Raw genomic sequence first — 19,613 nt, 5'->3', positions numbered from 1 at the left:
TACTTCTTGTGCAATGACAATAAAGTCTATTCTATTCTATTTTTACAGTGCCACCTGCATGGAGGTTATTATTGATTATTAAGTTGATTCAATTTTTCGGCCATTTTGCAGGACAAAATACAAGACATTAGTAAAATCCAATACAAGTAATTACCACCTCAAACTAAAGTTAACCAAAGGACTAAACGTTTTATCACTCAACAATGACTAACTATTTCAGGCTGAGTATTTTCACATGTATTTGTTAAATCATTTATAGTGATATAAAAGAACATGTCATTTTCTGTTGCTTTTTGTGATGTTGGTATATGATGGAGTGTGCCTGTTTAACAGCAGACATTTTGACTTGTCATAGTAGAAAAACTGCACAGGTGTTACTAATAGCATTCATAATGGCTTCTGTTCAAGTGTCCCAGTAAGTCATGACAGTGTGACAGTGAGCCAGCATGCTCAACACCACGCCCCCGAAACTGAAGCAGCAAAATGAAATTCAGCCATCATCAATTTAATTATTTACACCTGTGCTTTTCCTGCTGCGACGTTCAAATGTCTCCTGTTAAAATGGTTTCATTTACAGACATCAGACAACAGTGTTATGAGGAATGAATGTAGGGACCTTTTTTACTTTTACACAAATTAAAATGAACTTTAAACAGTCTTACTATCCTTACCATTAACTTTTACTGCAGGCATGTACTGTATGATCTCATGTAGAGCTGCAAATAGGTATTTCTGTTATTGATTAATCTGCGGAATATTTTTACTCAAGTAGCAGATATATTTTGTCCAAACAAAGTAGGAAAAAGGCATAATGTGACATCTTCACATTGTTTATTTTATCCAGCAAACAGTCCAAAACCCAAAGAAATTCAGCTTTGACTAATACATGACAAAGAAAAGCTGGAAACAGAGAGTGGTTGGCAATTTAGCTTTCAAAAATTAGTGAAATTCACAATTTTCTGTCAAACTAAGTGATTAACTGACTTATTGTTTCAGCTCGACTCTCCACTGTATCATTTCTTTACTTAAACACTATTGTTCATTCAGTGTGCAGATTTTCTATCATTTTACAATCTGTTTGATTTTTAGAAATAATATAAACGATACCAACAGTTGTTCACTGCGTGTTTTCTGTGCCGAGAGCCTGACCTTCAAGCCCCCTGTGATGACGACCATCTGCCCTGCTGACGTGCTCATGAGCGAAACACTGCAGGAGATAACGGTAAATGAACCTGACCTCTGACTTTCTGGGTGAACAAATTAAATAAAAAGTGGCCTACAAGCTGCCCCTTTATTAACTTACTGACAACAACAGGACCAGGTTACACTTCTGTTCTTCGTGTGGCTCTAAACCTACTGTGACACATTTCCCATGTTCTTAATTCCATTTGCTTCATCTGGAAACACACCGGTCACAATATTTGTCCACCAACTCATCGAACAACCAATAAAGATGGTTCATGATTTTAATATTTCCTCCCTCCAGCTCTCTCGATCCCGTCTTTGGCGCTTTCGAGCAAGTTCAGGAAAGTATGCGCTGTTGTACGGCCTCTCTCTCTCGTTCACCTCCTTCCCTGGCTCCTTCCCTTTTCCGTTCCTCTGGTCGAGCAGGGCCTGGGCTCTCCTCCTTTCTTCAGCCTCCCTCTGTAAGCGCTCGGCACGTAACTTCTCTATGGAGCTGGAAAAGACAACAAGGACAGAGCTTTCTTTATATCTCTCCATAAGAATATTTACATTTCCATCATATTTTATTCATATCATCATCTTCACAGCCCCAATGTCTTAATTATCAGGAACCTGACAAAAAATGTCTCCCTGGACAGAGCCAGGCTAGCTGTCTCCCCTTGTTTCCAGTCTTTATGCTAAGCTAAGCTAACTGTCTGCTAACTTCAGCTATACATTGAGCATAAGGACGTGAGTGCTACCAATCTTATCATCTAAAACAGCTTTCAAACTGTGGGTTCAACCAGGGTTGAGACAGCACTGATTTTATGTTGGAGAGGGTTAACCCGCTAGACCAGCTCAGTTTTGTGACACAGGTTGAGATATGTGTCAGGCAAGGTTCGGACCAGGGTTGATTTCAATGTGAATGGCACACCATCAGTGTCGCTAACAACCGAGAGAGGACAAATTATGTCATTGGTTGCAAATGGGGATGTACAGTCACAGGCTGCTGCAGTTCATAAAAAGTGCGATGGCAGCAGGAATGTTTTCAGCTACAGCTACGACTTAACAACATAAAGATGTGGCAAGACTTGGTGCAGGAGCTCCTGAACGTCCATGGTGAGGATAAAATTAGGCGGCAGATGACCGGGACGGTGAGGGACAATGTTGAGTGTGCCAACATAACGAGGCTGATGAATGAGAGAGGCATCCACCGTACACAGAAACAGGTCACACAAATAACTCTGAGCAAGACAGAGAATAAGTCTGTTTCCCAAAATGTTGAACTAACCCTTTAAAACTTGGGTTACCGGGCTGAAATCAATCTACCAAATTAAATGATCATATCTGATGCTTTAAAACATAATATTAGTTTGTTATTATAAGATTATATGTAACAAGATAAACTGTTGTTACCTCTCTCCGCTGCTCCTCTTCTCCCCTCTGTCTCTTTTTTCCGTTTTCTTGCTGTTGTGGTATTTCCTCTCCTTTACAGCCAGTGCTTTCCTCATATCTTTCAGTGGGTCTAAACTATCCTTCAATCTGCGATCCTTCTTCTCTCTCTCCTCTTCACTTAATCCCTTCCTCTTGTCTTTTTCTTTCCTCTCTTCTTTTTCTCTTCTCTCTTCTTTCTCTTTGCTGGTCTTCATGTACCACGGAGTGACTTCAGACCCTGGCTGGGGTCCGAGAGACACCAGCAAGCCAATGGCTCGTTCCTGTTTCTCCTGTTTAAAAAGAACAAGGAAAACTAACAGTAATTAAAATGTGTCGTGCAGTGATAGCAGTGCCAAAAGATGCCAAATGTAGAAAAGGGCAAACTAGTAAAATGATTCACTTTTCCGTTGGCTTAACTAATGTCTGAGATTTGATTATAAAGCTGGATCACATCCGTATATTTTAACACTTTGCCCTGAAATAGCAGCTCAGTGTCTCCCATGGTTTTATTTATCTGACTCTCTGTCTGCATTAGTATTTCCCCACTCTCACGCTCCATCTGTTTACACTGCTTGTATGCATAATGTGGCTGGGCTGCGTCCAGGATATTTCTTGCTTTGTGACCACAACAAGAGACTGACTGCCTCCGCTGATTTTAAATATCAGACTCAGTGTACCAGCATCTAGATATGACTGATTGATTAAAGATGTACAGACACAAGTTTAACTGTTGCTCAAACATCTCCATGGATAGATGAGCCACAACAGGAACACTGTGTTTTTAAAATGTCCTAATCACATCCTCACTCCCTGTGGTACAATAATATCTATTTCAGCAACAAACCCTGACACAGGGTGTGTTTGACCAGACGGTTACCTGCTCATGTTAGTTCATAAAAGATCTTTGTGTGAAATAGTAAATATACACTAAACCAGGCCAGGCGCCAGGATGAAGTGACTGACGGGACTGTTAAAAATTGCACAGGCAGTTTTTTCGTTAAATTAAATTCATTGATTTAATACTGAGATAGAGTCGTCTTACTATTATTTGTGTGAACAGATTGACAACCCATGTGTTAATGTGTGTTCTATAAATAAAAAAAAATTAAATAAACTCAAAAAACTATTCAGCAAATATAAAACAGATCTGTAAATACACAAATATGAAGATCCATTTGTCACAATAAAATCTGTGTGAACAGATCAACAATCCGTGTGTAAATGTGTAATCTGTTATTATAAATAACCCTCCACAAATACAAAAGAGATTTGTAAACTCATAAACTATTCTGCAAATATAAAACAGATCTGCAAATACAAAACAGATTCCAGAAATAAAACAAAAGACTCAGTGCGCATAAAATGCAGATTCACAAATAAAAACTGGATTTACAAATATTTGACAGTTGCAAATGTTAAGAATTTACAAATGCTTTTCATTTATTTGTAAATTAATTGGATGTATTCACAGATATTTTTCATTTGTGGAATTTGTATGTGTATTTGCAGATCTTTTTTATAACACATGGATTGTCGATCTGTTAACACAAATACTGAAACAAATCTATCTCCATAATTTAACCATGCAACAGCCTCAGAAAGACTAAATAACAGCAACATGACGCCATTTTTCCAAAATCAAAATCAAAGAAAACACTTATTAATCAGACTCACTGAAGAACGTAGCACTAGCAGAGCGCTACATATATATATTTTTAATTTAGGAATGATTCGGTCAAAATCAACAGAGGGAAGGTATGAGTAAACAACTGTTGTGGCTGGCAGCTGTCTCGCATGCTTTCTCTGCTCTATTTCAGCACTATGGACAGCGCCCTTACAGCCGTCACATTTATCTCTATCAATATTTTTTTTGGCTATTTTTCTATAGTTACATAAAACTTAAATAGAGAGGAAAAAACATACAACTGAGGGGCTAAGCCCTTTCAAGACCCTTGTGAAACGAGGCCCACACCACACAGGCTTTTTCATGTACAATACTTATGACGTAAAAGAAAAAAATAGCAGCTTGACAAATATTGCTATCACAAGGTCCACTTACTTATTTTTTTCTCGAGCTTTCAGTCACATCTCATATAGTTGATCAGTCAGATCAGTGGTTAAATGACACTTACATCAAGAAAATAACAACTAAACCATCTCCATGACAAGTGAGCAAACTGTCTATTAATGAAGGAGACAAGATGTGGCTGAAAGCTCTGGAAATCCCATGTGGATCTTGTGAGAGAATAAGGTCAAAACTGAAAATAATGTTTCAGGGTTTATTTATTTACATGTTATTAAAGCATAAATGACTACTTTTTAAGCATCTTTATGATTTAGACATGTGAGAGTGACAGAGGAAGCAGCAGCGTCACCTTTTCATCTTTCTTTTCTTTGAGATACTCCTCGTTCCCCTTCTTCTCCGAGGAGTCCTCCAGGGGAAAAAGATTAAGATGCTCCAGAGCTCCACTTCCTTCACCGACATCGTCATCATGCCTCCCTTCTCCTGCTGAAGTGAGAGCAGCTCGAGCTTTCCTTCTCAGATATTCTGTACGAGCCTGTGGAGAGGAAGAGTTGTTATTCCAAACTAAACATAAAGGCATCTTTATCATGCATCATATCATACTTACGCCACATAAATCTCCTTCTGCTTCAGTCTCGTTATTTATTTACTATGACTAAAGCTTCAACCATGAAGCCTTTCATCCTTGTTTGTGGTATTTTACAAAGATACTTCACAATACAGCAGCAACAGAGTAAATCTGTAAAGTAATATTAGTTAGCTCTGATTTCCTAAGGGAACACTTTATGGTCCTTTAAGGATTATTTTGTAAGTCCAGTGGTCGTCTAGTGGTCACGTCCAAAATAATAATAATAATGCTCTATCTTTATTCAGTTGAACTGTTTATGCTGTGTGCTTCTTAAAACTCACACAGATTATCATCTTTAGAAATATAAATAAGAAACACATGGGTAACAAATTAAAGAAAAAAATAAATATATTAAACTAAACTGTGGTGTGTTTGTGTCTTCATGTGTTTTTCTGTTCTGGTGATGGCTGTGTGGAGTACCAGCTAACACACTGGTCCAAAATCTCCCACAGGTGTTCAACTGGATTCAGATAAAACATAATCATCTGCATTTGTTGTTTTGCCACTTGAATTTGTCGACCATCCGTGTATCTGGATGTCTTAATTTGGTATTCTTCTGTGAGGCTGTCTAATGTTGCTGTCAGGGATTTCACCTCGATGAAGGCAGAGAGGAAGAAAAAATGTAACTTTCTGTGTGTGAGTTGTCAAAGTTAAAAATACCAATCATTCAATCCACATATTAGCACGACTGCTAATCCTGAGTGTGAATTAAGAGCTGAAATAATTAGTCAAGATGCAAAACATCTGCTGTTTTCAGCTTCTTAAAGTGAGGATTTACTGCTTTTATTTGCTGTATTGAATATCTTTGTGTTTCTGACTGCTGGTCAGACAAAACAAGCAATTTGAAGATGTCACTTTGGGCCCTGAAAAATTGTTGTTAATATCTTTTTAACATTTCATAGATCAAATGATGGTTTAAAGGTCCAGTGTATAGGATTTCGGGGGATATATTGGCAAATATGAAATAAATAATTGGGTTTTCTTTAGTGTATAATCACCTGAAAATAATTGTTTTTGTGTTTTTGTTACCCTAGAATTATATCTACATAGGGTGCGGATCCTCCTCTATGGAGATCTTAATGTTGCACCATCATGTTTTAACAGAAGCCCAGAGCAGAAACCAAACACTGGCTCTGGATATAGGGCCACTCACATTTTCCCGTCGGCCACTGTAGTAAGCTGTCCCTCTCCGACGAGAGCTTCAGAAAAACACTGATTTGTAACATGCAACTGCTTTGTTCTGTGTTTTTGCCGGTTTTAATCACTGGAGCTGTTTGTTTTGGAGAGGAAGATACCTCTGTGGGTAATTCTGCTCATGGTAAGAACCTCCTGAACATCTGGATCTCAATTTATCAGAGAAAAAAGTTGGGTACACATTAGCAGGTGCTGGGCTAGCAGTCGGCCTCAGACATGCCAAACAGCATCTGAGAAGCACTGATTTATAACATGAAACTGCTTTATTCAGTGTTTATACTGGTTTACATCACCTGCTTTGTTCTTGAGAGGAGGCCACCGCTGTGGACAATTTGGCTCTCAGTAAAAACCTCCTGAACATCTGGATCAGAAATGAGGCGGGCACACGTTATCAGGTGCTGGGCTAGCGGCCTGTCTAATAGCGTCCGAGAAATATTGTTTGTAACGTGGACCTGCTTTATTCAGTGTTTGTGCCGGTTTCAATTGCCTGTTCCATTTCTTTTGCTGAGGAAGAGCCCTCTGCAGATAATTCAGTTCCCGATTAAAACCTCCTGAACAATGAACAATGAAGGAATTCTAACCAGGAGAAGTTTCAGCTGGTTGCAATCCATTATCCCCACCACTAGATGCCACTAAATCGCCCTAAATCTTACACACTGTTCCTTTAATTGATCAAGAAAATGATCTGAAATCTAGCAATAATTACAGCCCTGGTGTGAACTGCTTTGATGCTTTATCCTTAATACTTAAAGCTTATATGAAGTGATATTCTGGAACTATAAGAACCAGCAAACTTTTTTCATTTACAAGACTGATTAGGAAACTTAATTTGACTTATCTTGTGTACTGTGTGTGTGGTTTGTGTAGTTGGAGGTGGACTCAGACAGTCTGACAGCTCAGTGTGACACTCTGCAGGTCAGCACAGTAGGAACCACTCATCACTCTCAGCATCACTGCAGCATCAGCATCATGCCGGGAAACAACGTGACAACACCGGGCTCACCTCCTGCTCTGCACGCTCCACGCGACGCTTGGCCTCGCGCTCCTCCTCAGCCGCCTGGGCCTCGTCCCTCCGCACGCGAGCAACGTTGTCCTTGTTGCGCACGTGCCAGCTCTTCTTCGGAAGGATGTTCATTGTTGTTGCCTTGACGACTGTTGATACTGTAGGTCAGCAGTTAGCTAGCTTAGCGGGCTAGCTTCGAGTGAAGTGGGAAAGTGCACGGGCAAAACACCCAATTTGTTCATAAAACCAAAACGGTTGTAGCAAGAGGAATCTGGAGAATGAGTTGAATTGAAAGCTGTCCAAATATGAAGAATTTAAAAAGAGAAATACCACCGTTTTGGTGTTTCTGTTACAGTCAGCTTGCTTCCCCTTTAGCAGTTAAGCTAACGTTAGCCAAAGTCTGCTACTGTCCAAGTTAACGCTACACTTCAATGACACCGCAGCGAGCAGACACATTTAACTTGCCCCTCCACAGCAAACTTATCATTTCAGCGATTTAATGTAAAAAATAAAAATAAAAGCAAATACTGTCACCGACTTGTAGTAAGAGTCGCTCCTGCTTGAGGCTGCAGCAGCCCCACAGGAACCAGTTGATACAAACAGGAAGTAAACATTGGCCACACGTATTTGCAGTACCAACTGTGGACACTGGAGGGTGCTATAACACCTCACATTTTATTATGTAAAAGGACAAAGGACATACTGTAGCTGTCTATATTAGCAGGGACAGACACAAATGAGGCATGCATGGCATTTATACACAGCTTTATATAATTTAACCACATGTTACACAAACAAAATATCTACATCTGTCTTAACGTACATCTCTTATAAATCTGTTGGATTGTTATCATCTATGTATACTGCACATGTTCTCTATACTTGTGCACCTTCCTTGGACATTATTTTGGACATTCCTGCACAAAACTTTACAGTGCTTTCGTTTTAAAACAGATATATTGTGCTTAGTATGTTTACATATTTTTATTTCATTGTTTAAATTCTGTAATGCTTTATTGGCATGACATTCCTTGTGTTGCCAAAGCACAATTACAATTAAAGACAGTGGAAATTCAAAAACAGGTAACAACAATATATTATTATAAATGTAAAGACATACATTTTAAGTGAGAAAAAAACGTATTAAGTGAAGGAGTAAATAAAAAGGCAGAGTGTGATCTGTGATGAGATGAACTATATGTTGTTGTGTTGGTTGTCTCCTAGGCTGTGACATGCACTGACATATGTTGCTGCATCTATGGCACTGACACGGTTTTCTCCAAGCAGGTGTTGCATTTTAGTCCTGATGTCTTCATATGTGCTTCATTGTAGCCCTGTCTCCACCTGTCTCTGAGGACAGAGCTGACACAGTCTGTCTTCTCTAGGCAGCCAGGTCTGCCTGTGTCTGTCAGTCTCTGTGGCCAGGCTGTGATCACTGAGTCTGTACATAGTCAGTATCTTTCTCAGTTTCTGATCTGTCACACAGATAGTTTACCATAGTGTACTGTATTCATGTGTCTTCACTTTGGTATTACTTTTATTTTCTCTTACAGTGTTTACTGTATATGCACCAAAAAAGTCAAATTCCTTGCACAGGAAATGCTACTTGGCAATAAACCTGATTCTGATATACTGCTAGCTTAGTTTGGTGAATAATGAACAGGTTTTAATTTACTTTTTTCAGCTCTTCCTAACAAAAATTATCTCTCTCTACTAAACTAAACCCGAGCCAGCCTTATCTAACTAACTACCTCTTAACATGGTCCCTCCGGTATCTTCAGTACTGTGCTCCTGCAGTATGTTCTAGTATCTGATGTCGACTCAGCTCCGTAATCTGCTTCACCAAGAACTGCTTGTCACGGCCCTCCTGTAAGCCAGAGACCCCCCACTGCATTAGTAAAACTGAATGAGAGTATCAGGAGGCTAACCCACATAATACCAAATTCAACACCATGTAAGTCTTTGCTTTACAAGTCACTGTACATATAAATGCCAATAACTTACCAGTTTGAGTTGAGCTCTTAGCAGGGCAACACTTTTCCCATAAACAGAAGCTAAGGCTATGAAATAACACATCACCACACTGCCGGGGAGAAAGGAGACATTATTATGAAATAGTAAAATCGTAAAATGGACAGTAAAGGGCTGTATAATGTGCAGATAAAATACAGGCTGCATTTTCTATTAACTTTTAGGTACATTACAGCAGAATAATGATAGAAAGTCCACTCACCAGGATAACACAAACAGGGGGATGGAGAATGCCTGGGAGCCAATGAAGAAGAGAAACTCCTTTGTGACTTTAGAGAGGCCGTAGAAAGATGTTGGAACAATCGACCACATGTTGGGGAAGAAACGGAAAGGACCGCAGCCCATAGAAGGATGGATCCTGGGTGGAGGGAGGGAAACACTGGTCTTCAACAATGTGATATAACATGGAGAACATTTGTATATCCAGTGTTTCTGACAGTGACACAACTTATTCGAGTCAAAGGCTTTTACAGAAGTGATTTGGGATATCTCTTTTTATCACTCCATAAATCAGAAAATACCTGTCTCCCATTGAAAATGTATGGCGAAGTCATATATCAAGCAAGAACTGGAAAGAATTTTACTTTTTAAATTTCAACAATCACTTTCCTCAGTTCTCAAACACTTACTGAGTGTTGTTAAAAGAAAATGTGATGTAACACAGAGGTAAACATGCCCTGGTCCAAACTCTTTTGGAACGTGTTGCAGGGATCAGAAGGAGTGTATATTTACGAAAAACAATCACTTTTATCTGTTTGAACGTTAAACATCTTGTCTTTGTGCTGTATTCAATTAATAATATAGGTCAAAAAGGATTTCCAAATCATTGCATTCTGTTTTTATTTAAGTTTTCCTCAGCGTCCCAACTTTTTGGGGTTGTATTTTGTATCTAATTGTTCTTAACCTGTCTTCATCATTCTGTAACTATAACACAACAAATATTAGATGACTAATTTTCACTCTTGCTGCCTAAAAAGAAGCAATGAAAAAGCAATTACAGTTTTAGACTAAAAATAAGACACTACAGGTGAATGGGTTAAAACTTCTCACATAGATTCAACCATAAAATTACAAGTTTTCTGACTTTTTATATTGAAATATATTTATATATAATATAATAATATATATAATATTTATTTTGGACATTTTCTTTCCTATAGTCTAAAAAAAGACATAAATCAAAAAACGCAAAATGTCAAAATTTGAGAGGCTATGTTTCCACCTGGGGTGTCTCGCCACAAATCAAACCTAATCCTGCCAAACTTCTTTAAATGATTTAGATTCAGATATGCAGAGCCAGCTTTAAAATAAAAAACACTCACTCAGCAAGACTGTAGACCATGACCACTGCGGCCAGGCCAAAGCCGAACAGGAGCACCACCAGGAAGAAGAAGGTGGAGGTGGTGGAGCGAAACGTCTTCAGTGCTGGACGACAATTATTGAAGAGTGTGATCTGAGGAGGAAAGTGGCAAAGCAGAGTGTTGGTGACCAACAAACTTACATTGTGTGAAATGTTGGCTGTGAAATCTTCACCTTCTTAAAGTAGAAGAGGAGGATAAACTTGATGGTGTTGATGAGCGGCAGCAGAGGGCAAAACAGAGCTCCTGTCCAAACCACAGTCTGACCATAAACCAGCCCAAGCACATTGGCAGGAACTACGAACTCCTGCCGACCCACCCACTGGGTCAGTTTATTGGACCAGTGGTCCACCACAATCCTGACACACACACAAAAACACAGTGCAGTCACACAGCTGCATATGTCACTCTCAACGTGATCTACACACCAGAGGTCATTGACAATAAAGTCATTGTTTTGCAAGTCACAAGTAAAGTTTAGGTAAAATGCTCCAGAGCATCAAGTAATAGTCAAGTGAGTCTCAAGTCTGCACACAAGTTCCAAGTCAAGTCCCAGGTCTTAAACTTTGAGTTTTGAGTCCAAAACAAGTCTTAATGTGCTCCTCTTCAAATGTAATGCCATTTTAACAGCAGAGTAATAACGTTAGCTAAGCATTAGCTTGCTATACTAATGGTCATGAGCTCTGGGTAGTGACTGAAAGAATGAGATCGCGGGTGCAAGTGGCTGAAATTAGTTTCCTCCGTGTCGTGGCTGGGTCCAGCTTTAATGATAGGGTAAGGAGCTCGGAATAGAGCCGCTGCTCCTTCGTCGAAAGGCGTCACTTAAGGTGGTTCGGGCATCTGATCAGGATGCCTCCTGGGTGCCTCCCGTTAAAGGTGTTCCTGGCATGTCCCACTGGTAGGAGGCCCCAGGGCAGACCCAGAACATGCTGGAGGGATTACATCTCTTCAGGCCTGGGAACACCTTGGGGTCCCCCAGGAGGAGCTGGAAAGCGTTGCTGGAGAGAGGGACGTCTGGGGTGCTTTGCTTGGCCTGCTGCCCCCGAGACCCGGCCTCAGATAAGCGGATGAAAATGGATGGATATGCAACTTAAAATGTCGAATGAATTTGGGAGTTGTTGCATCTCTGTCTGTAATTTTTTACCTGCATATTATTCACACTACAATTTGTTGTTTGTTGACCACTGCATAATTTTTGTATGCAAACAAAATTAGCTTGGGTATAATTTCAGGTGAAGTCACGAGTCACTGGTGTTAACGTCCAAGTTGAGTTGCAAGTCTTATTTCTGTGAGGTCGAGTCTACAGTCATCAAACTCATGACTAGAGTCTGCACATTCTCCATCGTGTTTAACAGACACATTGTTCACACAGCGATGTGTACCTGCGTGGAATTTCCACCAGGACGAGCACAGCTATGTTGATGAGGAGGTCAAACAGTGTCAGCTTGTACATCTCCTGTCCTATACGAGTTTCCCAGCACTACATGATGAGACAGAGACAAAAAGATGAACCTGTATTACAGCATTTAAATGTTGAAATGATTAAAAATAGACCTTGTTTACCCCAAATTCATAATCTAGGATATTATTTCCTAATCACAGCATTGTACACATAAACTGTAATTATACTCCATGTCATAAATTTTACACATATACATACATTTTACTTAAAGGTCCAGTGGGAAGGTTTTAGTGACATGCAGTGGTGATTTTGCAGAACTGAAACTTCTCCCATGTGCCAAGAGGTTGCAGGACTACAGAAGCCAATGTAAAAACACAAACAGCCAATGTCCCTGTCTAGAGCAACTGTTTGGTTTGTCCATTCTGGGCTACTATAGAACAACATGGTGGACTCCATGGATGAGGGCCCGCTCTGTATGTGGATATAAACAGCTCATTCTAAGGTAGCAAAAACCGTCTATTCTTATTTTCAGGTGATCATAAACTAATAGTTGTGAATGTTTTGCTGCCCATTGTATACAGGGGCAACTGTGGCTCAGAGGTACAGCGGGTCATCCATTAATTGAAAGATCGTCGGCTTAATCCCCGGCTCCTTCCCAGTGAACGGTTACTGAGTAGCAGGTAGCTTCAGCCATCAGTGTGGGACTGTGCATGTGAATTGGTGAATGTGACATGCCCCCAAATCATTCAACTGGACCTTTAAGAGTATCAGCAAAAGAGACGTCATTGCCACCATCATGGTTTAGTGAAAAACTGTCAAACTGAGGATGCTTTATTGTGTCAGTTATGACTTTGTTAGATAGCAACAGATTGGAAACATATGTCAGGCAGCATCATTTCCTATTCTCTCAGTACTCTGGTGACTCACAGGTGCCACTCTGTTTGTTTCTGTTTCCCAGTCCTCATTGTTCCGGCTAACTCAGAGCTTACTGTGTCTCTGCAATGATGCAAATGCAAACTCTGCTCATGTAAACACAGCCGTAACAGCAAAGTTAGATTAGAAAAACAAATCCTCTCCTAACTGTGGTGTGTTTGTTATCTCAATCCCTCTCTATCCCTGTCCTGAGCAGTTCTGCTCACAGCTTGGAGACTCCTTCGATCCTGTCTGTGAAAGAGAAGCATCTTTTAAAGTAAGTCTCATGCACTCATAATTACCGGGTAGACTTTATTGTTGTACTGGCACTTGTAACAGTCTGCGCTACTTGTGTCGCCCTCGCAGGTGATCTGACCCCACAGGGTGAAGAGGAGGACACCCAGACTCACCAGACGAAGGAACACTGCCCTGTATGTGGAGGAGAAATGATTAATCATTATCAAAACAACTGCAATACTGATACTTATATTTTTTTAGATTTATCAGAATCAGAAATACTTTATTTAGAGATTAACCCCAAATGAGACATCATCTAGTATTTTAGATCGGTGCTTCCCAACCTTTTTCTTGAGGAACCCTTATTTTTACCATCGTAGACTTTGGTAGACTTTGATTTTCTTATTTTCTGTTTAATTTTTTATGTTTGGGACATCTATGGGCGTGTTCCTCCACAGCGCTCAGGTGAGGTCTGTGCTTCATAAAAAGGTAGCGACCAGGTGCCAGACTGTAAACAGCAGGCATTACAGAGACACAGCACCCAAAAAATAAATGAGAAATGCAAATATAGAGAGGCAAAATGCAAAACGACAGTGAATGTGCGGTTGGCTCTTACCTTTTACCCTCACCTTTACAGGCAAACATGTTTATGAACAGTAACTGACAGTCCTGCAAAGTATTTCCCCAGCATGCAACTGGGGAAACATATGTGTACATGAAAATGTGTGTACATATGAAGAAAAAGAATTTGTAATAGGCCCAGGTTCGAACCAGGAACCCTCTTGATGTGAGGCGATAATGCTAACCACTGCACTGCGCCGCCAAATTTCTTGTGGTATTTTATAATTTACAAACCCAAATGAACTAAAACACCTGTGCTAACCTTAATAGTGCCACTATGACGGTGGTGCTGGGGGTGTATCGCTCTATCAGGGCTATCTGGTCACACAGCAGCGGCACCAGGAAGTTTCCGGTGGTGATGACGATGGAGGGTAGATACTCAAAGATCAAACCCAGGATCCCATCCTCCCCGCTTTGTTCCTATTTATCAGAGATGGGAACCAAAAGGTCACCAAAGACTTTCAGACCTAAGACATAACCATTATCACTTTCCTTTTCCATCATTTACCTGGCTGAAGACGGTGGCCATGAAGATGCCATAGAACGCTGCGATAATGAGCCCGAATGACACAAAACACATGAAGACACGTAGAGAGTATAAAACTACTTTTTGACACAAAGTCAGGGCGGCTGCCCTTTTCTTTATTCTCTCCTCCTCCAGATCCACCTGACAGACAGAGAGAAAACAGGCAGACAGGGTTCATCCTAAAGCATGCAGGGAACGATTATGTAAAACTGTGCTGTGCTGCAGAGAGAAAAGACCATCCTCCATCCCGCTAAGTGGGACAGATCCCCTCTGACCTGTAGCCGGTAGTGGATGTTCTTCTGCTTCAGCTTGGTAGCTCGATCACCCAGGCAACCGTAGTCCCAGCTGGTGAACACTATCATGCTGTAGTTGCCTAAAGCGCTGCCTCCCGTTGCCACGGCAACTCGAGCTGCAGTCCCCAAGCTGCTCGGGAAGCAGCCAGCAAGTCAGGGAAGAGGAAACAGATGCAGGTCAAGGTGACTGAACTATCCACTCTGGCTTTTAAATGTCACTCAGTGTACTGAGACAGCTGAGTACACACATAGACACACACACACACACACACACACACACACACACACACACACACACACACAGGCTGCATCTGGATTATGAACACTGAACATGTTTGACTGACCGTGCAATGATACAAATGAGACAGAAGATGAAGTAGAAGACAGCAGTGAAGAGGTAGGCCAGGGGGATGTTGTAGGAGAAGTTACTGTCCTCCACCATCGTGTTGTTGTAGTAGCCGTAAAACAGATATGAATACTCCATGAAGCCCTGAACAAAGAGAAGAAGATGTCAAATGCACCAAATGTTTATGGCATGTGTTTAAATTTACCTTCAACAGCAGAGACTACAGGAGCAGAGTGCTGAAGCAGAGCTGTAGCTACTATTGAGGACACTGAGGTCACGTCTACTGTGGGGAATATGGAGGGTTGTTTGCATCCAGTTTTGTTCACGGCATGCACGGTGAGATACTCATTAGCAGAAGTGTTTTATATTGTAAAGTTTAAGCAAAAATATTTTTTGAGGACCTAAAGGTTCTCGAAAAGTCATGAAACTTTGCACACATATCACAACTGGTGAAAAATGTGGTATTTTAGGGGTCTCACGCTCAGGTGCAAAAAAAAAAAAGGCTCAGTAGCGCCTCTTACAAATCTTCTATAAAAGAGCCCCAAAAGCTGGTTTCACCTACATGTACGAAAATTGGAAGGCACATGTAATGTCCCAAGACATACAAAAACGTCTCTTGGAGTGATAGCCTAAACCCAACAGGAAGTCAGCTATTTTGAATTTACTCTGCCACTACTGTGCATTTTTTGGCCATTTCCAGGGGTCATACTTTAACGAACTCCACCTACAAATTTAATCCGATTGACGTCCAATTTTGTTTGTACCATCTAAAGACCTTAGACACCAAAAGTTGCTTAAAGCTTGAATTTCCATTGAACCGTGTCACCTTGACGAGGTGTCAAATGTCAGTGTTTCACCACTAAACAGGAAGTCATTTGCAACTCCAGCATACACGGTCCAATCTGAACCAAACTTCACATCGACACACATCGACTTTGTTTTAAAGCAGGTGTTTTACATTTTTGGATTATATGTTCCTTCACTTTCTTGCCAAGAGTTGGATGAGAAAACTGATATTCCTCTAATGTTTGAGAACAGTATCAGTCTTCTCATCTAACTGTTGGAGAGAAATGAGACGTTAAGACGCTGTGTAAGCATCTAGAAAGGATCAAACAGTATTATCCAAATATGCCACGTGTAGAACTCATGACCTCAGTGTTTCTAACGTCCTGGCTACAGCTTTGTGTTGGAGACTTTTAACATTTATAAAATGCCAAAGATGTAAAGAATCATAATGTTGAGTCGTTAAAAACACTATTATCTGTTTTGCTACATGTTCTGCATGTCTCGTATGTCACTGCGATGCTGCAGTTTCTCACCGTTCCTGAGAGCAAGTCAAGGAAGTAATTATAGAAAACCACCAAGCCTTGAGGATTAGGGTCATAATCCATGCACTCCTCTGGACCTGGAAAACACAGCAAGGGGAAAGCTTTATGATCTCTGCATGCATTCTCAGAGATTACAGTATTTTCCCTCTCTGAACGTAAAGGTCACGTAGTTGTCCTAACGTTTTAAGAGTAACATAAAGAGAGGAAGCGAGGGAAAGTGAAAGCTGCAGCGGTGATTAAATGGAGGCCTGTGACTCACTTGATAGCAGAGGCAGAGGTTCTTAATCCCTGCACTGTCATCTCGATAAAGCTTGTTTCCTCACATAATGGCTTTATAATGAAATGAGACGTTGTGACATGTTCTCTTGTGAAAATGACAGAGGGTAAAAATGATGAAACTATTTTAAGTTCCTGGTCAAGCATGACAAAATGATTCCTTATATCTCCACTCACACAAACTTACAGATGAATCAGGTCATTACATTTTTATTTAGATATCATTTGGGGAATAAATTCTCCACTCATGCACCAACGACCATTTTATTTTATATCTGAGGGGAATATCACAGCTGGTACTGCTGTCTCTGTCTACATTTCCTCCAAGAGGCCGGGCTGTTGCCTAGAAACTGTTGCATCAAGCTGTGAGATGGCTTCCTGTTTATATTAGAGAAAAAGCTGTCCTAAAATTTCAGAATGAAGAAATACTGGGAAACAAAGAACCATGAAAACACAGTGTACCACTGCCATGTGTTATCCTCAGGCTAAAGCAAAATGAAATGTAGTGAGCTGACAAACTGCAGCCTGAACACATCATTACCAGTGCTGTTAACGAGGCTCGTCCCAACAGATCTGAAGACAATGCTGGGGATGATGACAAACCCAGCAATCAGTAAAAAGGAAACAAAATTGAGCACCACCAAGAATCGCAGGAACAGGAAGTAAGACTGGACGCCACCTCCAAAGTTCCCTGTGGGGGCAGAGGGTCATGATTTCAATTAAAATTTGATTTTAAACACACTTTTCTTTGACCTTTTTATACATGGAGTACTCAGTATGAGTTATCTGTGGTAATGAATTTACCTCCAATCTTTTGCAAAGTCTTGCTCCATGGTGTGACGAAGTTGAGGAATCCTCTGGCGTTGTCTTTGAATTTACGCAGAGATTTGGCCTTTTTCAGTTTCCAGGACTCTCTGCTGGAAACTACAGGCACCCGCATTTGCTGCACCTGCCTGTATTGGACAAAGGACACTTGAATGACTCAGAAGTAATTATTGTGATATAATTATTGATAACACTTCCTTTTATGGGTCTGTAATTTCATAATCATTTTCAAAACACTCCCTCAAAAGAAATACACGATTTGGTCCTAATTCTAAGGAAACAAAAGACAGTCATCAGTCGGTACAGTTCACAGTGATCTATTCAATCAATTGGGATGCATAACATTTCTGTTTCACCCTAATGAGTGTAAGGCCTCATTTATACTTCCTTTACGCACAAAAATAGATTTGTGTGTTTTAAACATTGTAAACGTTGCTGCCCTCATACCTCCATGTTAGCATAAATATAGCCAAAAGATGGAACTAGAGGGCGGAGTCAAAAGTTTCACACAACAACAAAGGAGGCAACAGTGGAGGAGGTCATAATATTGTAAATGGAGGCAGCGTTGTAGACGAGAGTGGTCTGTGAGGCCATTTAATTCATCGTGACGTGCGGACAGAGAATTCTTTTCACTTAACAATTCATTCCATTACACCATTTTTTTAAATGTCTTTGTTGTCGCCTACAGTCATGTCTCACTTTAACTACTCCCTCTACAATCTCCTGTGGTACTGCTCCATATCCATAAGCTTTCACAAAATGTGCACAAATACGGATGAAATGAATGTAGAGTACAGACAGAAGGTTCCACCTGTGTCCGTGTACTTATAAAACACGGAGCATAATTGAGCCTCAAGCCCAATATTCACTCTGTTTTAGCTCTGCTTTTGGTCTCTACCAACTTCTGGGGTAAACGTCTGACTCTGTAGCTGTTATATTCCCCACTCACTGTCTGTCTACTCTTTTTTAGAGTGATTTTAGAGCTTTTTTTGCTGAAAACAGTGGATGGTTGCATCTGAAACGTTGAACAAAGTTTTTTTGGGCCCAATGACACTACGTGATGTGGTTGCAATCTCCAACCTCACCACTAGATGTCACTAAATCCGACACACTGCTCCTTTAATTAAGACACTTTAAAAAATACACCACCAAACATCCAGCAGCAGGTTTCATACCTCACAGCTCTCTTCAGCGTCATGGGCAGAGGAATGCCTCTGAGGTCCTGGGGTGCTCCACTGTTGCCCTCTCCATCCTCTGCAGCTGGGGTCGAGCTCCAGTCGAACTGAGGGTAATTCTGATTGGACACTCGAGATGAAGCCCGTCGTAGCCTTAGCGACCGCCGGTCACTGGGGTAATCACTTCGTGTGACTGTTTGAGTGAAGAACAGAAAAACAGCAAAGAAAATGAGCAACTATAATTCAGTCAGATTAAAATATGATTCCATATCAGCAGTGACATCATTCAGATATTCGATTTGATTCAGATATATAGTTTAAAATAAACAGATATGTTCAAGTAAACACAATCAAAGGTAAGAAAAAAGACACACCTTCAGCATAGTCATACGCCTCTATGGAGCTCTGTCTCTGTGGTCCACTGGCCATTTCTCTGATGCAGTTTAACACAACCAGCTCTAAAGTCTTGTCTCTGTAACCACATCTACAACAAATCCAGAATAAAACAAATGCTGATCCAGCTCGTCATGAGGAAATGCTGCCTGTCCAGGAACACCTTCCCTGTTGTCTTCTCTCACGGACTTTACTCCCTCTGTAAATGACCACACAGGTACTTCCTTGTGCAATTTAACCCATTATTCCCAAGGAGGTAGTTACCATTCATTTACAATTTGCACGGTCTAATAATCTGCCGGAACAAAGAAGCAAGGAAACAGGTTACCCTGAAGTATTTTGTGATATAAGGGAGATAAAAGAAGTGTCTTTGACTGTGTTTCAGTAATTATTTTGGTGAATCTTTATTGTGGGCAGTGATGGCAACAAATTAAATACATCTTA

General features: G+C 40.5%; 2 protein-coding genes across 2 annotated transcripts; both read right to left on the bottom strand.

The window, feature by feature from the left end:
* Positions 1 to 1,077: 1,077 nt before the first annotated feature.
* Positions 1,078 to 8,040, bottom strand: leng1 (leukocyte receptor cluster (LRC) member 1). Its single transcript, XM_050047864.1, has 4 exons — positions 7,447 to 8,040; positions 4,974 to 5,156; positions 2,581 to 2,888; positions 1,078 to 1,678 (listed from the first exon to the last, which is right to left on the bottom strand). Exons 1-4 carry the CDS (start codon positions 7,576 to 7,578, stop codon positions 1,459 to 1,461), a joined length of 843 nt encoding a protein of 280 aa, XP_049903821.1. The 5' UTR covers positions 7,579 to 8,040; the 3' UTR covers positions 1,078 to 1,458.
* Positions 8,041 to 8,092: 52 nt separating this feature from the next.
* On the bottom strand, positions 8,093 to 19,351 carry tmc4 (transmembrane channel-like 4). Its single transcript, XM_050047834.1, has 16 exons — positions 19,151 to 19,351; positions 18,777 to 18,969; positions 17,581 to 17,729; positions 17,318 to 17,467; positions 16,492 to 16,577; positions 15,171 to 15,316; positions 14,809 to 14,956; positions 14,516 to 14,674; positions 14,270 to 14,427; positions 13,452 to 13,578; positions 12,218 to 12,315; positions 11,011 to 11,194; positions 10,800 to 10,930; positions 9,680 to 9,835; positions 9,451 to 9,529; positions 8,093 to 9,313 (listed from the first exon to the last, which is right to left on the bottom strand). The coding sequence occupies exons 1-16, from the start codon at positions 19,203 to 19,205 to the stop codon at positions 9,224 to 9,226; spliced, it is 2,109 nt and encodes a 702-aa protein (XP_049903791.1). The 5' UTR covers positions 19,206 to 19,351; the 3' UTR covers positions 8,093 to 9,223.
* Between the last annotated feature and the right edge of the window lie 262 nt (positions 19,352 to 19,613).

The sequence above is a fragment of the Epinephelus moara genome, chromosome 6 (assembly GCF_006386435.1).
Source record: "Epinephelus moara isolate mb chromosome 6, YSFRI_EMoa_1.0, whole genome shotgun sequence".
In the NCBI taxonomy this organism is placed as follows: Eukaryota; Metazoa; Chordata; class Actinopteri; order Perciformes; family Serranidae; genus Epinephelus; species Epinephelus moara.
Note: the sequence above shows the minus strand (reverse complement) of the source record. Positions and strands in the feature narration are given on the sequence as shown.

What these genes read in the sequence shown, in the direction of transcription:
- leng1 (XM_050047864.1), bottom strand. Translation starts at nt 7,578, where the DNA reads ATGAACATCCTTCCGAAGAAGAGCTGGCACGTGCGCAACAAGGACAAC. An exon ending in TGGAGCGTGCAGAGCAGGAG is followed by an intron (nt 5,157 to 7,446) that starts GTGAGCCCGGTG and finishes TCCTCTCCACAG; the next exon opens with GCTCGTACAGAATATCTGAG. An exon ending in AAGAGGAGCAGCGGAGAGAG is followed by an intron (nt 1,679 to 2,580) that starts GTAACAACAGTT and finishes TGTCTTTTCCAG; the next exon opens with CTCCATAGAGAAGTTACGTG.
- tmc4 (XM_050047834.1), bottom strand. Translation starts at nt 19,205, where the DNA reads ATGGCCAGTGGACCACAGAGACAGAGCTCCATAGAGGCGTATGACTAT. An exon ending in ACGCTGAAGAGAGCTGTGAG is followed by an intron (nt 17,730 to 18,776) that starts GTATGAAACCTG and finishes TGTCCAATACAG; the next exon opens with GCAGGTGCAGCAAATGCGGG. An exon ending in TTGACTTGCTCTCAGGAACG is followed by an intron (nt 15,317 to 16,491) that starts GTGAGAAACTGC and finishes CTCTTTGTTCAG; the next exon opens with GGCTTCATGGAGTATTCATA.